Source organism: Ursus americanus, chromosome 5, assembly GCF_024610735.1.
Source record: "Ursus americanus isolate L20-20 chromosome 5, mUrsAme1.1.p, whole genome shotgun sequence".
Taxonomy (NCBI): domain Eukaryota; kingdom Metazoa; phylum Chordata; class Mammalia; order Carnivora; family Ursidae; genus Ursus; species Ursus americanus.
This window is the reverse complement of record NC_142131.1, coordinates 48,351,049-48,370,315: the sequence shown is the minus strand read 5'-3', so window position 1 is coordinate 48,370,315 and position 19,267 is coordinate 48,351,049. Positions and strand designations below refer to the sequence as shown.

General features: G+C 43.4%; 1 protein-coding gene and 1 pseudogene across 3 annotated transcripts in view; both read left to right on the top strand.

Annotated features, from left to right (window-relative positions):
* The window catches only part of SH3RF2 (SH3 domain containing ring finger 2), a 128,278-nt gene that overhangs the window by 51,197 nt on the left and 57,814 nt on the right, over nucleotides 1–19,267 (top strand). For 2 of the 3 annotated variants that reach the window (XM_087862160.1, XM_045794367.2), the window contains exons 3-5: nucleotides 1,706–1,975; nucleotides 4,881–4,976; nucleotides 11,476–11,799. In XM_087862160.1, coding sequence (XP_087718286.1) covers nucleotides 1,706–1,975; nucleotides 4,881–4,976; nucleotides 11,476–11,799 — 690 coding nt within the window. The remainder of the gene's footprint in view (nucleotides 1–1,705; nucleotides 1,976–4,880; nucleotides 4,977–11,475; nucleotides 11,800–19,267) is intronic. The other variant, XM_045794370.2, reaches the window with a different exon arrangement.
* LOC123790195 (ATP synthase F(0) complex subunit C2, mitochondrial pseudogene) lies at nucleotides 840–1,273 on the top strand (annotated as a pseudogene).

The following is a 19,267-nucleotide window of genomic DNA, read 5'->3' as shown; positions in this document are numbered from 1 at the left end:
CTTGCAGTCTGCCACTCTGACTTCAAGCAAGACCAAAGTGAGGCCCTTTCTGCGTGTAGAAACCAGTTTCTATTAGAGAAAAAAAATGCACTTGACTGAAACAATTATTTAGAGAGACAACTAATTTAACAAATGACAGTTCTTTAGCTGATTTTTTTTAAAGTGATGATTGATTTCTGACTAATTCTTTGTCTCAGTGCTTCCTAATGATCCAAACACTCATGACGTTTACACTTTTTAGAGGAGGCTGAAGACAAATTATGTTGCATCTCCCATAGAGCACTTTCTTTTTTTTAAATTAACTTATTTATTTTATTTTATTTTATTTTATTTTATTTTATTTTAGTAATCTCTACACCCAGTGTGGGGCTTGAACTCACAATCCTGAGATCAAGAGTTGCATGCTCCTCCAACTCAGCCAGCCAGGTGCCCCTTGTATAGTACTTTGTATTTTCAGGGACTTGTCACCTCAATTTTCTTCCCATCAACACTGAGGAATAGGTAAAACTGATATCATTAGCCTTTCCTTATTATAGCCATCCTATAAGAGATACCATTTATTGAGCCCATGCTGTGTATCAAGCAATACGCTAAATGCATTATAAATATTTAGGGCACCTGGGTGGCTCAGTTGGTTAAGCATCTGCCTTTGGCTCAGGTCATGATCCCAGGGCCCCAAAAAGAGTCACTGACTCACTGAAGCTCACATAGCTGTGGAGTCAAGTCCAAAATCCTGTTCCCTGCATAGTGATTAAGAACAGGGGCTCTGGCCCCCGCCCCTCTCTGTCTTCTCTGCACCGGGAGCAGCTCTCCTGCCAATAGCCCCTCATCCCCTGAAGATGTACACCGGTGCAAAGTTCATCTCCACCCCCTTCGTGGCCAGGACCACCTCTCCGCTGTTGAGCTGATCACCGTCTGCAGTGGTGCTAAAGCCACCAGAGACACTGACAGATGAGGTGCCTCTAAGAGCCTCAGCAGCTTGGCAGCCCCACGTCCCCCGACCTCACTTATTCCTCGCCGCAGCTTCCGAACCAGCACCATTTCAAGGGACATCGACACAGCAGCCAAGTTCACTGGGGCTAGGGCTGCCGGAGTAGGGGTGGCTGGCTCTGGGGCTGAAATTGGGACTGTGTTTGGGAGCCTCATCATTGGTTATGCCAGGCATCTCACTCTGAAGCAACAGCTCTTCTCCTACACCATTCTGGGCTTTGCTGTCTTAGAAGCCATAGGGCTCTTTCGCCTGCTGGTGGCCTTTCTCATCTTCGCCATGTGAAGGAGCATCTCCACCTCCCATAGGTCTTTCTCCAGTGTCCCATCTGCCCTGTATGTTCCTTTTCCTCTACGTCCCCAGGCAGCCTGGGGAAAGTGGTAGACTCAGGGTTAACAGAGGGAGAACAAATAAATACTGTATTAATAAGAAAAAAAAACAAAGAACAGGGACTCTGAAATCATGTAGCCTGAGTTCAGACCCCATATCTGCCATTTCCCAGCTGTGTCCCCTGAGGCAAGGTAGTAGCCCACTCTGTGCCTCAGTTGCCCTACTTAGGAGAGGGGTAATGAGAAACTATCGCAAAGGTTAAAGAAGATGATGCGCATCCAGCACTTTGCACATAGGAAGTGCTCAGTAATCAGTTATTAATGTTATACCTCCTGTCCCCCTCGCCTGTAAGCTAAAAATATATTTCATTGGTCTGTGCCGCTGCAGGTGCCTCGAGCAAAGGCCTTATGCAACTACCGAGGGCAGAATCCCGGTGACCTGAAGTTTAATAAGGGAGACGTCATCCTTCTCCGGAGACAGCTGGATGAGAACTGGTACCAGGGCGAGATCAATGGAGTCAGTGGGATCTTCCCAGCCAGCTCCGTGGAAGTTATCAAGCAGCTACCCCAGCCACCCCCACTCTGCCGAGCCCTCTACAACTTTGACCTACGAGACAAAGACAAGAGTGAGAACCAGGACTGCCTGACCTTCCTCAAGGTAAGATTCTGGACGGCCATGGGAGCCACGAGTGACTGCATAGAGACTGGAAGAACCTGGAATCCTATAATACTTGCTGATTTTAAAAAAATGTATACATATTTTCACGTACATGTTTATATGTATTTACGTCTGCACATGTATGTACGTGTGTGTGTATACAATGCAAAACTAAATGGAAGTTGCCAGAGAAATCTAATGAGAGTTTGATGGAAATCCTTAAACCTTTCCTATTGTAATTACACAAATAAGTATTCACTTCATTCATTCATTCATTCATTCATTCTGTAGTCATTCTTGAGCACCTCTTCTTTGCAGGCACTGGGGATGCAGTGTGAACAAGTCACAGTCCCAGCTCTCAGGCAGAGTGGTTGGACAGACAGATAAGTGGACAAAAATTTACAAATACATTTTGAGTGTGCTGGGCAAAATACAGCTCTTACCTCTTTATGTATCTGTAAGGGCATTCTTGCTGACCAAGTTCTGAGCCCCTAACTCGACTCTTTACAACATTCTATTTTATTATAAACATTGTATTCAAAGCCTTCCAAACACACAATAAGATAATTATACCTTTATATATAAATAACCTGTTACAAGATATATTTTCCAAGCACATTAATTACCCTAAGATTTTTTTTTGCCTCTTTTTTTTATTGGACAATTCCTCACCATGTGCAAGTAACAACTCTTTTACTAATGTCTAGACTACTTTAATTCTCTGTATTCAGTATTTATTATTCCTTAAACATTCGAATTCTCTCACAGAGGCCGAAGTTGGGGAGATTTTCCCTCTTTGCTGCTTATGATAAGTACATCAAATACCAGAAGTGGCTCTGGTACAGTAGCTCAGGAAAGGTCTTTCATTTTGTAAAACATTTTTATTCCACCACTACCAGAATTGAGATTTATTTCAGGGTGCCTCAGACTAGCTAACATCGCTGTCCTCCATATTTTGAAATATTGATCATTATTGTCTTGGCACCTCAGGGTGAATCCCTTGAGGGAGGCCATTCTGTGGCCCAAACTGCAAAGTCTGTGCTTCAGTGCTTTAGAGGAAGGGCAGTTTAATCCCACAGATAGGTATTGAGTATTTACTTTGTGCCAGGCATTAAACACTGAGCTCTGGGGACACCACTGGAGTAAGGCAGAGGCAGGAAGCATTTTCTGCATTTTTGCCCCTTTCTGGGAATTCGCAAAATTTGCAAAACCTTACTCCACCAGCCCGTTCATTCACTGAGCCCATCCGTGTGCCAGGCTGCCCACTGGGGATAAAATGGTGAATCGTTGTCCCTACCTTCACAGAGCTGGCAGCCTAGTGGAAGGAACAGACACATGAATGGGAAATTATGAAAAAAGAACCAGAAGAAAGGATTTGGTCCATTCTAGAAGCTATGGAAGGCTGCAACTACATTAGGAAATTTCATGGTCTTCCTAAACTCAGCATGTCCAAATTAAACCCAAGATCTTCCCTCCCAAAAGCTGCTCTTGTCCTAGTGTTTTCTATCTCAGTAGACTGTACAATGTACTCATACATTCACTTATTCATGCATGCAACATTCACTGAGAAATATTTACTGAATGACTACTACATGGGAACCACCGTATTGGGTGCTGGGGACACAGAAATGAACAGAGCAGACAGAGGCCCTGAACACATGGAGTTTATAGTCTGATGGGGTAAACAGGCCTTAAAGAAATCATAACCTATAAATGTGTCATTGTAAATTATGATGGGGTAGAGAAAGCTAAGAAAAGGTATAATGCAGTAATGAACTTAGATTTGGATTCATCTAAATTCCTGAGAGGCATGGATCAGAAGGTCAGGGCGATCAGTGGATGGATATTCCGATTTGGACTGATGAACAGGTATGGAAGTGGAAAGGCATTCCTGATACGGTATACAATGAAAAACCAGTGTGTACTCTATGACTTCTTTTGTATGAAATGTAAGGATAGGCAGAAGGAATGTATACGTATACATAGGCTAGGAGTCAGAACAGTGGTTACCTCTTGCTAGTTGATGGGAAAGGGCACAAAGGAGACTTGTGGGTGCTGGAAATGTTCTATATCTCTTGATCTGGATGGGGTTTCATGGATATAGTTAGTGTTAACATTCATCAAGCTTTACATCCAAACTTGATGAACTTTATCATATGTGTGTTTGTTTTCAGGAAAGTTTTTAAGAATCAGTGTATTTATATGTATATATATTTTGTCTTCATAGAGAAGAATCTGGGGGGAAATGTGCTAATGAGGATGTTAACAATGGTTGTATCTATATTGTGGTAGGATTATTTGTTTTACTATATTTTCTAATGTTTCTACAAATCTACATGTAACCTTTTATAATAAGAAAATTTTGAATAAAAGCCACCTTACATTTGATACCTTAAAAATTGAATAGGGGTGCCTGGCTGGCTCAGTCAGTGGAGCACACTACTCTTGATCTCGGGGTGGTGAGCCTGAGCCCCATGTTGGATGGAGAGATCACTTAAAAATTTAAAAAAAAAATTTAAGTTGAATAGGTTCTGAAAGTCTTCAAAATTAGAATATTTATTCTTCCTTTTGCAAAGCTAAAAATCTATCTCCCTATGGCTCCCATATTGATTTCTCCATCAGATTAATATAAACTAAAGCCCAGATTCTGCTGGTGATTGAAAATTAGAAACATTTCCAAATTTTCTGTTGGATTCTACAGGTCCTCCAAATTATTTCTACTCCTCTTGCCGCCTTGGTGACCCAAATGCTACCCTTTACAGAGGAAGATTTTATAAATAAATTATGAAAGAGTTACAGTTCTTGCAACCTATAGCATCCATGATTCCACACTGATCTCCACTGAAAGCTTTCACCACCTGAAAAACAAGAGCAAATGCTGACCTTGACACTTTGTCTCTTTCAGGACGATATCATCACTGTGATCAGCCGAGTGGATGAGAACTGGGCAGAAGGCAAGTTAGGGGATCAAGTAGGCATCTTCCCCATCTTGTTCGTAGAGGTATGTATCAAGTCCACATCAGACGCATGCTCATTCCGAAATACACATGTGCCACAGGGACGCCTAAGAAAAATGCCTTTTTGATAAGAGGCTTATTTCAGAAGTTCACTAAGGTCTCCAAAGAAAAGATGCCAAAAGATAACACCCAGGTCTGGCAAGAGTGTGGGGAAATGGGCTTTTTTATTCTGCTGATGGGAGTGTAAATTGTGCAATTTCTCATGCTCAAACTCAAACAAACCCATATCAATAACATTAAAAACCTCCATCGCCTTTGATTCAGCAATTCTACATCTGAGAGTTTATTGTAAAGAAATATTCAAACAAGTATGCAAAGATATATGTATGGAGTGTTCACCATAGCCTTGTGTGTAATGGTGAAAAATCAGAAATAATCTAAATATCTGACAATAAGTATTTTGTTTTTAAAAATTATGATGAAAAATATATACCCATTAAAAATAATATTAAAGGAGAATATTCAGTATCATGGAGTATTTGGTATTACGGAAAGAGGTTTATTATTTCTTGGTTAAAAAAAAAAAAAGTTTAATGGGTATAGAGTTTCAGATTTAGAAGGTGAGAAAGTCCTGAAATCTGTTTCACAACAATAGGAATATACTCAACACTACTGTATCATATACTTTAAAATAGTTATTAGGATAAATGTATGTCATGTGTTTTTTACCACGATAAATAAATGGAACTGTATGAAACTAGGTTTATAAATATGTGTGTGTATATATAAATGGATAGAGGACTGGAATGTACAAAAATATTAACAGTGTCCAGATAGTGAAATTCTAGATAATTTTCATTTTCTTCTGCAACTTGTTTTATAAATCTTTTGAAATGAGCATATTGATATATTCCTTCTAGGTTTTTTTTTAAGCTACTTTAAAAAGAAAACAAAGGAAGGCCACATGCTAGACTATGTCTACGTACTTCTTAAATATAATACTATAACCTGGAGTTCCTAACCTCTTTATCCTCAAGCCTCACCCTAGCTTGAGGCAGGTCATTACAAATTTAAAAGAGAGTTTCCATTGTTTAACCGCATTAATTGGATGCTTACCAGGCATAAAGCATTAAAAGTGAGCAGTGGGGAGCTACAAATTCAGTAAAAGGCACGCTTTCCACCCTCTAGGAAGGTAGGGTGAAAACAGACAAAGGCATAGTTGGAGATACAGGGACCAATTCTTTCATTCTTAAGAGCCAAAACAGGTTCTGAAGCGAGTGATGTGCCCAGGACACTATCCAGCTTGCAAGGTTCTCTCTAGCTCTTCCAACTCAATCAGTGTTGAAGGGATGAAAAATGGAAGAGAAGGAAAGAGGATGAGTCCCAAAAGGTTGGTCTTCTTACAATCTCTAGTAAACAACATTCTCATTATCAGTGCTTTTTCTCTTACTGAGGCCCCTTTGAGGCACACATACCCAATTCTCTCTACCTGTTCAAATCTCCCTCAGGTTATAAGGCTCAACTAGAAACTTTCTTCCTCCATAAAATTTCACCACTAGTTGACCACTCTGTTGTCTCTGTCTTCTCTAAATACCAGATGGCTGTGCTGCTTATGCTGCACAGGTTAGACTAACACAGAACAGGTACTGTGTAAAAAAATTAGCTTAACAAGTGAATGAAAAGACAAAATTTAGAAAACAAACCATTCAGTGTGACCCTGTCCTATATATGTATACTCAGTCATCCAACTAATTTTACGTTGCATACCTGCTAAGTCAGGTCCTAGGCTAAGGTCTGAAGATGCAGACAGGTGTGAGTCCCTACTTTCAGGGATTGTAGAGTCAGACATTAATCAAGTAATTCTAAGTGTAATGAATGATGCAAAGAGTGAAGGAGAGGGAACTAAATGGGGGAGGGACGGAACGATGTGCAACTTCTGTGGGAAGGGGGTCAGCAAATGCCTTTTAAGCCAAGATGAGACAGATGATTAGGAGCTATGTAGGGGAGCATGGAGGGAAGCGTGCTTTAGGGAAAGGAGGTAACATGTGCAAAAGTCCTGTAGGATGAGGAAGTGTAGGGAATCCAGAGGACCAAAAGAGTACTAGAGCTGTAGCTTAGAGAGTAAGAGAATGACACGATGCAGCCAGGGAAGTGAGTGGGAGACGGATCACAGAGGGCTTTATAAATCATCCTGTATGAGTCAGGATGAGCTAGGTTTTGCTGTGGTAATAAACAGCCTGCAACTGTCACTGGCTTCACAAAGATAAACTTACTTCTCATCCACATTACATGTTTGGCATAGAACCGTGAGAGGCTCTGCTCACAGAGTCACTCTCGAACCCACACTGAGGCTGGGCCATCTTGTGGTTGCCATCTGGAACAGACAGACTTCCCCAGTTTTCACGGTGAGGGAGGAGTAAGGAAGAGTGCGTTGTACATCAGTAAATGCCTCAGCTCAGAAGTGACACTTGTCACTCCACTCATTGCCCAATGGCCTGAACCAGTCCCCTAGCCCCACCTGTCTTCAAGGCAGCTGAGAAGCACAGGGGAGTACAAGGACTGTCTAGTAAATACCATGGTCTCCACCATATCATAAAAAGGTTGGACTTGATCCAGAGGTCAGTAGACACCATCAAAAGATTTTAAGGGACCCAGTAACTCCATCAGACCTGGGTTTACTAAAGACAGCTCCTCTGGCTACAGTGGGAAGAATAATTGGAAAAGGAGAGAGGAAGAAGCAGAAATAGCAGTTAGGAGGCCAGTGCATGCATGGCTCAGTTACAAGATGCCAGTGGGCTGGACCAGGAGGTTGGAAACAAGTTGGCGGATTCAAACACCACTTAGGAGGTGGACCCAGAGGACTTGGAGGTTGACGGAAGTGAGGAGGGCAGGAGTGGTCAAGAATGCATGCCTCACTTCCTGCTTTTTGTGCCTAGGTTAGTGGTAGAGGCATTTGCTGGGTCAAGCAACATTTGCTAAAGAGGAGCAATTAACAGTAATGGGGAGACAGTGCTTAAGTCTCCAAGGACAGAGATCGGCCACAGTTAATACCTAGCTGGATACATAGGAAGTGGTTCAAATTTTGCATTTCAGAGTTTGCACAGTCCCCTGCATTATTTCAAGAAGCTTCTCCATAGCTCTGGGGGGGGAAAGGACCATTGATTTTATTACCCATCTCTGATACCCTTTTTTCCAAAACTTCTACATTTAATGATTATTCATTCGGACACTCTCCCCACCACTTCACCTCTAAAATTAGTGATTACAAGAACCCTCAAGATTATCACCAAACTAGCCATTGCTTCATTTGTTCTCCTAATTGCTAGGAGGGGAAAAAGATAATCAAGTGGCTGCTCTAATCTGGGAACCTGATTTTCAAAAATTACTTGAAATCTAAATTGAGCTTTTTAAAGCAGTACTTAAATTTTGACTTCAGTCATTTCATTAAGACTAGCACTTGCTGAGAACTCTTTAAATAAGTTTTGAATTACCAGTGCCATGCAAAGCAATTGGAAAGAAGAAAAGCTTTCTTGTAAGAGTGACGTGGGTTTTTGTTTTTTTCCTGCACAAACAGGATTTTTCTTGTTAATGTATCGTTTGATTTATTGAATAGCACCTGGATAAGAAGGTGGTAAAACAAATGCTGAGCTCACAGCCACTCCTGTCAGGACTTCTCCAATGAGGCCTGCCTGGGTTATGTGAACCTTGCTCAGCCCAGTGAACCTCAAGGATATTGTTTCAGATGAGTGGGTACAAATTTAAGAGCTGTGCAATCCTCCCCCAACTGAGCTATTAATCATGTTGGCAGAGCACAGGGCAGAGTCACACAGAGCCCTTTGTCAGTGTTGCTGATGAAAACACTGACGGTGTTGCTCACCTGGGGACAGAACAATTAGGTAGAGGCAAAAAAAAAAAAAAAAAAAAAATTCAACCTATTTCATTATAGCTGTGAATGACCGTAAAGAACTTTACTCATTCAACTCAAAGACTATATATCGTCCTCTTACTGGGTGAACAATGGAGGGATCGGTGCTCTGGGGAACAGAAGACACTGTCCCTAGGCCAGACTGCCGTCAGAGCTTGCCTAGACAATTTCCGGAACTTGCTCATCTCCCTACTTCTGGGCTGGCACTTCTGTATAACAGCCAGAATGAGCTTTTATGTGTTTCTTCTTATTTGCATACGGTAAAATTTACTCTTTTTGGTGTTCACTTCTATACATTTTGGTAAATGCAGACACCCCCATCAAGATAATAGAATACTTCCAACCCCCCCCCCCATACAACAGCATGATGACTCTTCATAGTCAGCCCCTTCCCTGACTCCCAGCTGCTGGCAGCAGCTGATCTGGCTTCTGCTCCTATAATGTTCCTTCTCCAGAATGTCCTATCAGTGGAATCCTACAGAATGTAGCCTTGGAGTCTGGCTTCTTTCACTTAGCACAAAGCATTTTGGATTCATCGTGTTGTTAGGTGTCCCTTTTTATCAATGAGCCGTATCCCCTGTGTGAATGTGCCGGAGTATGTTTGTGCACGGCTGAAAGACAATGCAGTCGTTTCCGGTTGTTAGCAACTATGAGTAAAGTACTGTAAACATTTGCATACCGATTTTTGAGTGGGCATAAGCTTTCCCATCTCTTCAGAAATTACGTAGGAGTGGGATGGCTAGGTCAGAGGCTAAGTATGGGTTTAACTTGGTAAGAAACTGCCAAACTGTGGCATGAGCTTTTAGAAACACAGATCATGTCACTCCTCTACCTAGTCCTGCCAGAGGCTTCCTATTACACTTAGAATAAACCTGAGCCTCCCAGGACCTTTGGAACCCAGCCCCTGCCTGTCTCTGTGGTCTCTTTACTACCTAGCTCCTCACGCTCTCTGTTCCAGCTTCTGTTTCTTTCTTGATTTTTGTCTCAAACAGACTGTTTTTTTCCCTCTTTAGGATCTTCCAGCTTTTATGATCCCTTTGTCTGGAATATTCTTACCCCCATCTTCATATGGCTGGCTCCTTCTTGTCATTGCGTCTTGGTTAAATGTCACCTTCTCAGTGGGATTTCCTTGACGCCCCCCCCCCAAAGTGGGTGCCTCCCCCTGCCACTCTCTATCATGTCAAAGCACTTATTTCTGGGGCGCCTGGGTGGCGCAGTCATTGGCCGTCTGCCTTCGGCTCAGGGCGTGATCCCGGCGTTCTGGGATCGAACCCCACATTGGGCTCCCCCGCTGGGAGCCTGCTTCTTCCTCTCCCATTCCCCTGCTTGTGTTCCCTCTCTCGCTGGCTGTCTCTCTGTCAAATAAATAAATAAATAAAATCTTAAAAAAAAATAAAAAGCACTTATTACTATCTGGTATTTTCTTGTTTTGTGGTCTGTTTACTGGCTGTGCCATTTATAAATCACCTTTCTGGACCACAGCCCTCACATCTTTAAAGTAGACATAATAATGCCACTTCCCCTACCTCAGGATTTTCTTTTTCACAATATGACAAGCTTCTTGAGGTAGGAACTACCTCCTCTTTAAAATTTTCTGTATTGGCTATTTGAATCATTTGCACATCGTCATAAAAAGTTCTTAAATGGGCAAATTCCCTTTTACCTTTATAGTCGAATCTCTACGTTAGACTGAGACATGTGGCTTTGGAGGGCAACTTTGTCAGCGAATTTCAGCCTTCCGAAGGAGCTGCACGCAAAATACAGCACAGTCGGTGGTTGTGCTAGAACTAGAACTAGATTGCAAGAGCTGGTTTTTACATTTGCAGGAATTTTGCTACCTAGTTGTAAACCATTGGTAGATATTTATACCATAGAAATTAGTAAACTCTATGAAACAGGGCTTCCTCTTTTCTTTTTCTTTTCTGTTCTCTCCTCTCCTCTTCTCCTGGTTTACCAGCGTTTCACAGACTACATAGTATGGAATAAGAAAGAATGGGGGAGATGAAAGTGTTTAAAGGAAGTAGTAAAAGATGGTCTTAGCAAAAAAGATTCAAAGTTCCGAATGGATTTACATTCTGGTGCAGATGCTTCTCGAACGTATAAACCTGAGCAACTTCGCACACGCACGATTGCACAAGCACTCAGCACCCCTGTGGGATAGGGCAGAGAGCTCGTTGCCCTCAGGTAGCTGCCAGTCCAAGATGGGGGGGGGTGCGTACGGAAGGGAAATGGCTGTAGCGCAGTGTGTGAAGTGCCGTGGTGGGAGAGCACGGGGGCCGCAGCCCACCCAGGGGCATTCAGGAGTGGCTAAAAGAGGAAAAGGGTAGGTGTGCCTGGGAAGACTGGGTGAAGGGAGACTGGTCCCGATCAGGGAAGAGTATCATGGCTTATTTTTCCCCCCTGTGGACTGCAGTAAAGAATAAGAGCCGTACCTGCTTTGCAGGAGAGTTGTCAGAATGCACTGATACTGCAAAGGAATTGGGACACATTGCTAAAAGATGGAAGTTGACCAAAGATGACGGTAGTGTCTGAACTGGCATCAGACTAAGCTGGGTCGCACTTAGCTGCCCGCACCAGATCAGGAAGACTAACTCCTCCTGGACCTTCTGTGTTTTCAGCCAAACCTCACAGCAAGACACCTCTTAGAGAAGCACAGAGGCCGGCAGTCAGCCCACACAAAGAGCCTGTCCCTGGTGCCCTCAGCCTCCCGAGGCAAAGCAGCCCACACGCCCACGCTGCGAAGGGGCCCTGGGTCCAGGAGGAAGGGGCCTGGCCAGTTCTCCATCACAACAGCCTTGAACACTCTCAACAGGATGGTTCATTCTCCCTCGGGGCGCCAGACGGTGGATATCAGCACTCCGGTGCTCATCAGCTCCAGCAACCCCTCTGTGATCACCCAGCACGTGGAGAAAGCGGATGTTCCTCCCATTTCTATGGGGCAGGTAGGAAAGAAACGCTGGGATAAGGGCACCTTGGTATCGGGCAGGTCGTGCACACCATGTCACAAGCAGTACTGGATCTTTCGTACGTGTGGAGCATCGATGATGCAGTAATAGTGACCAATGCCGTGCGTATTATGTGTCAGAGCTGTAGACACATGATCTCATGTTGTCCTTGAAACAGCCACTTGAGTTAGGTAGTATTACTGTTATCCCCATTTTACAGGTGAGAAAACTGAGGCTAAGAGGAGTTAAACAAGTTGCCAGATCCTCATAGATACTTTGCTTTCCCTGCCAAAAGCCATGACATGGTTCCTGTCCCTTAAAGAACTTCCCTCCAAATAATGGCACCCATTTTCCAGAGAGGGTGTTGGCATCATGATTAGAGATTCACTTTTCTGTCCTGTGACATCACGTGGAAAGGAAGGAAAAGACAGAAAGGGAAACTGTGTGTTGCTAGGTGTTTCCAGGACTGGCGCCATAATCGGCCGGGCCCGGTGAAAGTGCAGTAAGATAACACGTGCAAAGTGCTTAGCACAATGCGTGGCACATAACGAAACACCCAAAGAGCACTGGCTCTTCATACTGTTATTATTAAGCCTGAACACTGAGTTGCCAACGGAAGGGAGATAAGCCAAGCGGCAACTGTGGCAGTCCAGAAGCAGAAACACTTCTAACAGCATGTGGCTATTTAGGTTGAAGGGTACTTGGAAAGATGAAGGACTGGAGGTATGAGGCAAAGTAATTAAGAGCGACGACATGTTGGGGATACTGCTGAAAACACTCTTTGGAACCATGCAGGTGGCAACTTGAAATGACAAACTTCAACTTGCACTGATGTGTTTTTTTGAAGTTGTAAATCCTGTTTTAAAACATGAATCTCTACCTTGGGATTAAAGGACTTAATTGGACTCTAATCCCTTTTTAACAAGACTAGGAGGAGGAGAAAGTCAAGGGTTTCTCAAAGACCCGTGTGCTGCTCTGAAACGAAAACAATCTCCATCTCCAACATTTTATATCTCACCCCGCTGTCTGGATCTCTAAGAGGCTGGCTGCCCGGGTATTTCCGCCCACCACCTGCACGACATACACTCACACACACACACGCACAAGTACATCTTCCCCTCCACGTGCTCCTTCCTTACATAAAGAACCATAAAGTTCCCTTCCTACACACGCATTCCAAATGCTTTTTTATAAGTACGTACACGCTTTGTGCCCAGAGTTCTCCCTCCACCACGCACACACGCGCACACACACACGCACACACACACAGACACTAAAATGAGGGGCCTAGTGACTTACAATTAAGCCAAAGACTAACTGAATTTTTCTGAAGCCATTTTTTATATATAGAGAGAGAGATACAAAGTACAGCCCACACTCAGTAGATATAAGCAAGCTCACTCAGCTCTAAGCTGGTTTCCCAAAAGATTTAGCCAAGAGTCATTTTTCATGTGCCTTTATAATTCTTCTTTCCAGTCATTTACCTCATCCACAGATAGGCTGGACCAGAGTGGAGAATCCTAGTAGGATTTAAAATAAATAGTATTCCCTCCCCCAAAAAAGTTTTAATTAAAAAAAATAAAATAAATAGTATTTCTTCCTAGTTTTCACAGATGGTGAGAATTCCAAAGTAGGGCATTTGCATATCCTGTGGATATGCAGGGAACCTATGCACAGTACTGATAGCCTTTTTCCATTCAGATGGCTGTGGATTATAATTATTTCTACATGTTTGCCCAGGTGTTGTCAAAAACACTCTTAAAAGGCTTCACTTATAAGCTACATGTAAAGAAGGGTAAAAAATTGAGCAAATGACAAGTTCTTTTGCTTCCTTTTTTCTCTAACATCCTTTCAAGCTTCCCTTACCTTCCCTGTCCCACCACCCTGCCCAGTGTCGAGTCCCAAGTAGGCACTCTAAATCAAGGAATCGAGACTTTTGACTTAAACATCTGGGCAGATGGTGGTGACATATACTCAGACAGGGAACACTGGAGGAGGAATAGTTTCCTAGAGAAAGCTCACAGGTCATTGTAACTCTTTCAACCAATAAACATCTGTTGGGTGCTCACAATGTGTTCGTAACCATAGTGAGTACTACCAAAACAACAAGAACAGCAACAATAATCTTGCACACTTACTAATATGATTGATGGATAGAGAAATAGATAGGATGATATCCTCTCATAGCAAAGTCTTTATTTGCTGCTGGTCTCCTAAATCCTGCCGTCTACCCTAAAAGATAGTAAGAGCCTTTGTAGGGGAGGTATTCTCACCACTTTACAGCAAGGTAATTAAGGTCCCCCCAAAAATGGTATGGTCATAGTTCATGTAATTAGTAAGCAGTGAGAGTCTGGATTAACCCTAGAATTGTCTGATTCTCAAACATACAGTCTTGTCACTATAATATGCCATCAACAGAGACGTCATCAGGCGATGCTATTAGGATGTCAGTGTAGTTCATCTTGGATGTCTGTAGCCTCCCTCCTCTCAGACTCTTCACCAGACTCCCTTTAGACTCCCAGGCCCTCCAGCATTGTCTTCCCCACCCACCCCATTCCCCAGTAAAGAATTTGCCCCGAGTCTTTTACACCTAAAGGGTTTCATTTACTATCACTTTGTTCCTTTATGAACTATCAGCTGTGCCCAGCCATTGGGTATGCTGCTGAAGGCACCACAAGTGAGCTCTTGCTGTCTGGGAACTCCCAATCTAGCAGGGACACAAAAAATGAATGACTGACTATAGTGGAGTTCGGGCTTCCGAACATGGGACGAGGGCCTGCTGGCACCCGCATTGACTCTAGCAGTACAGAGACTCAGAGTTTAACCATACAGACCTATAGACTGAGGAGGCTATTCCCTTTCCAAGTTTCCCCAAGCCCCTGGAGGCTATTAGGAAGGTCCCAGTTTGGTGCTGATGCTTGCTAATAATCTGCCTCTGGAAGGAGGAACAAGCAAGGCCTGAGGCCCAGGGCTTGAGGCAAGCTGTTGCCCATCTCTGAACTGAGTAACACTGAATATTTTTACCATACTGTCTGATGGGTTATCTTCCATATGTGGTAAGTTCGGTTTTATGTTCACAGAAATATATGAGAAGAGAGGCCAGAGCAAGGAATTTTGTTTTCCTGTTGTTGTTGTGTCTTCTCACCTGTGGGAAACCACCTGACCCATTTGGCTAGAATGTCAGGAAATGACCTCAAGGATGAACTTCACACTGAGTACAACTGTACTCGAAAACAATTCAGGATTAGACCTGAAGAGGCTGAGTAGGTTCTCTAGGAAACTGTGGTGGAGGAGGGTAAGCAGGAGGATAGGAACCTGTGGAGTTGGCCTTTGGGAGAGTTCTGAAGATGATCTCTAGGTCTGCACTGAGAAGGGATGCCTTAGAAGGAGAAAGCCAACTTCATGTGACACAAGTTAGAAAGAAAAATCCTGCAGCCGTGGAAGTCACAATTGCCAGGCACAGCCTAGAGATTCTGAAATTCACTTGTTCACGATGTGGAGGCTGCTTGCCCCGTTTCTCCCACACTCACAGAGCAATGAGGCGTTCTTGTTTTCTCTAACACCGGGCTTCCTAAGAGGTTCTGGTCCATCAGTATACCCCCCACTTCCTCCCCTCCCCCACACCCCGCTACCTGTCCTTCAACCCCCCTCCTTCGGCCTATCCCTCTTCCTGTACCACAGATCCAGGTTAGTGGAACTGCTGGACAACTAGAAAGCCTGTCACCATTCCAGAGTTTTCTCCTTCCCTCAACTCTTACTTCTAGTTAGTCAGCAAGCTCATTTTGCCACCTGAATAGTTATAATGCCTCTGTCCATTCCATCCCAGTGCCTTTGTTTGGGTCCTTGTCTCTGGCCTAGACCATTGCTTCAGCCTCCTCCCTGGTCTCCCAGAGTTCAGACTCAGTCACCACACCTCACCCCACCCACCCGTTCACCCCCCCCCCCATTCTTCCAATCATGGCCTCTATCACAACTTCTTGAAAACTCAAATCCATTTCAGCTTCTTTTCTTGCCCGAAGTGCCAGTCGTTCCCTGCAGACCACTGAAGAAGTCATACCTGCTGTTTATTGAGTGGCCACTAAAAGTCAGAAACCGTAATGATGATTTGCAAACACACTGACTATCCTCACAACTGTTCAGAGTAGGCACTGGTATGCCCATTTTACCAAATAGGAAAACCGGGGACAGAAAGATTATGTAACTTGCCTGAAGTCTCAATGTGAGAAACAAGAACTTACCACATATGGAAGATAAGGCTCTAGACCCTCCATGATCTGGCTACAGTCCCCCTTCCAGCACTCCCAGACCCCCAGACCCACTGCACACACACACATCCGCATGAAAACATGTGCATGTGCGTGCATATACACACGAGCGTGCACACACACAAAAGTTGCAGTGATTTACTTGACATTTTTAAGCACAGTATATATATACTAGGCCACCTCTCTGCTTTTTGTCCTCGTACCCGGCCTAGTGCCTGCATTATTATGCACAATGACAAATGTTTGTTGATTAAAATAAAGGCTGTTTCTCTTGGAATTTATTTTTGGTGCATTCACCTGTCACAATCATATCCACATCCCCAAGGCCCATATTCATACCATTTCTTCAAGGAACTTCTTGCCATTCTCCCAGCAGAATTAATATTTCCCCACTGTGTTCACAGCATATTGTTTATACTCAAGTTAGAACATTCTTCTTTGCCCTATCAATACCACACATATATCTTATCACCATGCTCACCAAGACTGAATATTTCTTAAGGGTGGGGATGGTGTTTTGTTCATTTATGTTACTGCTGACTTTCCCAAACCCCAGTAAAGGCTTCTAATAACACATTTTGCCTCAAGACTTAAAAAAAAAGTCAAAAACCTCTGACTTTTTAAAATAATTACCAATCCCTATCCCTTCTTCTGGTTACCCAGAAAACAACAGAGGTAAGACAAAGAGGAAAATGGCAGGTCACAGAAGTCAGGGTGGGCATGCGATTCCCTCCCCCACGCCTCCTCCATCCCATCCCAGGATGACAATGACAAGTCCAGGCATCCTTCCTGGGCTCTGGGGAAGATGAGCCGTCACGGACCTTGGGGAATTCTGAAGTCTGTACGGCTCACTTTCCTTTCAAGCCTATATTTGACTCCTGTATCTGAATAAAGTAACTTTTAGGAGCTTCACCTCTAAGTCCAGATCCTTTCCCTTTCTCTCTTTCATGGGACTTTCTCAGGCTGACTTTATGGTACTCAGGCCTGCCATGAGAGATGGTTTTTACTTAGTGTTAAGATAATTTCTTTCCTGGGGTGCCTGGGTGGCTCAGTCGGTTGAGCATCTGCCTTCGGCTCAGATCATGATCCCAGGGTCCCGGGATCAAGCCCTAGGTCGGGCTTCCTGCTCAGTGGGGAGCCTGCTTCTCCCTCTCCCCCTGCTTGTCCTTTCTCTCTTGCTATCTCTCTCTCTCTCTCAAATAAATAAATAAAATCTTTAAACAAAAAAAGATAATTCCTTTCCTTTAGAAACAGTCTCAGTGCTAATTTATGCTTAAGATTCTAGCTAACCCTCCTTCTAAGGTAATTTACAGAAATAGATTTATCCTATGCTTACAGTCTTATGTTAATATCTCCCAATATAAATTTCCCATCTTTCCAATTTTCACTCCGCAAATCCCTACTCATAAAGAAGTTATCAGAGCACTCTTGAACTGATTCATTGGTCCTAAAGAGTTGTGGCTAGAAAAGTGGGAAGGCTCCATCCAGTGGATACCTGTCTGCTCAAACTACTTTGTTCCATGGCTTCTTTATCTGCCCCGAAGTGCCTTCTGTGGAGCCTAATAGGTGCTTGAAATTTGTTAAATTTTCAAGCGTGTACCCCTGGCTGGAGACAGCCCCTTAAACTGTTCTCATAAATTATCAGTAACGCCTGAGCAGGAGTTCCCTGGTGGACACCTGACAGCAAGAAGGGACATGGTGTAGGACCGCAGCGCCTCTGCCGCCCTCTGCTCCGCCAGATCCCCCTAGGGAAAGAACTATCTCGAGCCACCTAGAGAAGCACTGTTTTGTACAGGAGAAACCCCTCTGGCCTTGGACCCAGACAGCCCTTCCTCATCTCAGTGGTGAGACTTTGGGTGAGTCAGTAGCCACTCTGAGCTTAGGGTTCCATCAGGAACAGGAGTAACCTCTACCTCGAAAGATTGTTGCGAAAATCAGAAGAGGTAAAGTGGATGTCAAGTGCTTGGCTAGGGCTGTGATTATTGTTGTTACTAAATATTTTAGCAGCCAAAATTTCTTAGACGTCAGTTGTCAGATTTCTCTTCGATCACTATACTGTACGTGTTTTTGAACTGTTTTATAATGGAGAATTTTAAACATACGTAAAAGTAGAGAGAAGGGCATAATGAAGCCTTGTCGCGCAATACCGAGTCTCAGTGATTACCCGCTCACGGGCCAGTCTGACTTCAGTTACAGCCCCGCTCATGAACCTGCTCCCCGACTGCGCTATTTTGAAGCCGAGGTCAGAGGTCCTATCACTGCAGCCACACGTATCTCAGGATCTCTTTACAAATTTTAGCCTTTTTTTGTAAGAGTTTGACATCACCGGGATACCATTATCACACCTTAGAAATTGGTCAGTGTTTTTTTTTGTATTTAAATTCAATTAATTAACATATAATGTATTATTAGTTTCAGAGGTAGAGTTCGTCTGTCTTACATAATACCCAGTGCTCATTACATCACGTGTGGGCAGTGATTTCTTAAACACAATATTTAGCCAGTGTTCAAATGTCCCTATTTGCCTTATAAGTATTTTTTTTATTTGTTTAAATGGCATCCAAATGTAAACAATTTGCATTGGGTTGATATGTCTCTTCCATTTCTTTTATTCCACAAGTTCCCTCTCTCTCCCTGTTTTGTCCTTAGCCATGCGCGTGTCAAAGACGCCTGGTAGTTTGTCTTGTTGGATTTTTGCATTCTGGGTGTTGCCAACTGCGTCTTCACAGCAGTGTTTAACACCTTCCTCTCTCCTCTGTGCTTTCCGTAAACTCAAGGCTTAATCAACTTGAGCCTTTGACTTTGGCAAGAATACCTTAGAGAAAGTGCTAAGTCCTTTTTTTTTTTTTTTTTGGTTTTTGTCTTGTTTTGTTTAAGTGCACAATTCATTGGCTTTTAATAATATATTCATTGAGTTGTGCATCCATTACCATAATTTAAAACATTTTCATTATTCCAAAAAGAAACCCCATACCTCTTAGCCATCAACCCCTAGTCCCCCATTTCCCTCCACCCCCCAACTCAGCCCTAGGCAATACTCATTTGCTTTCTGTCTCTGTAGGGTTGCCTGGTCTGCTCATTTTCTATAAGCGGCATCACACAGTATTTGGTCCTTTGTGGCTAGCTCCTTTCACTTGGCATTATGTTTCAAAGCTCCTCTGTTCTAGCAGGTGTCAATAGTTCGTTCCTTTTTATGGTTG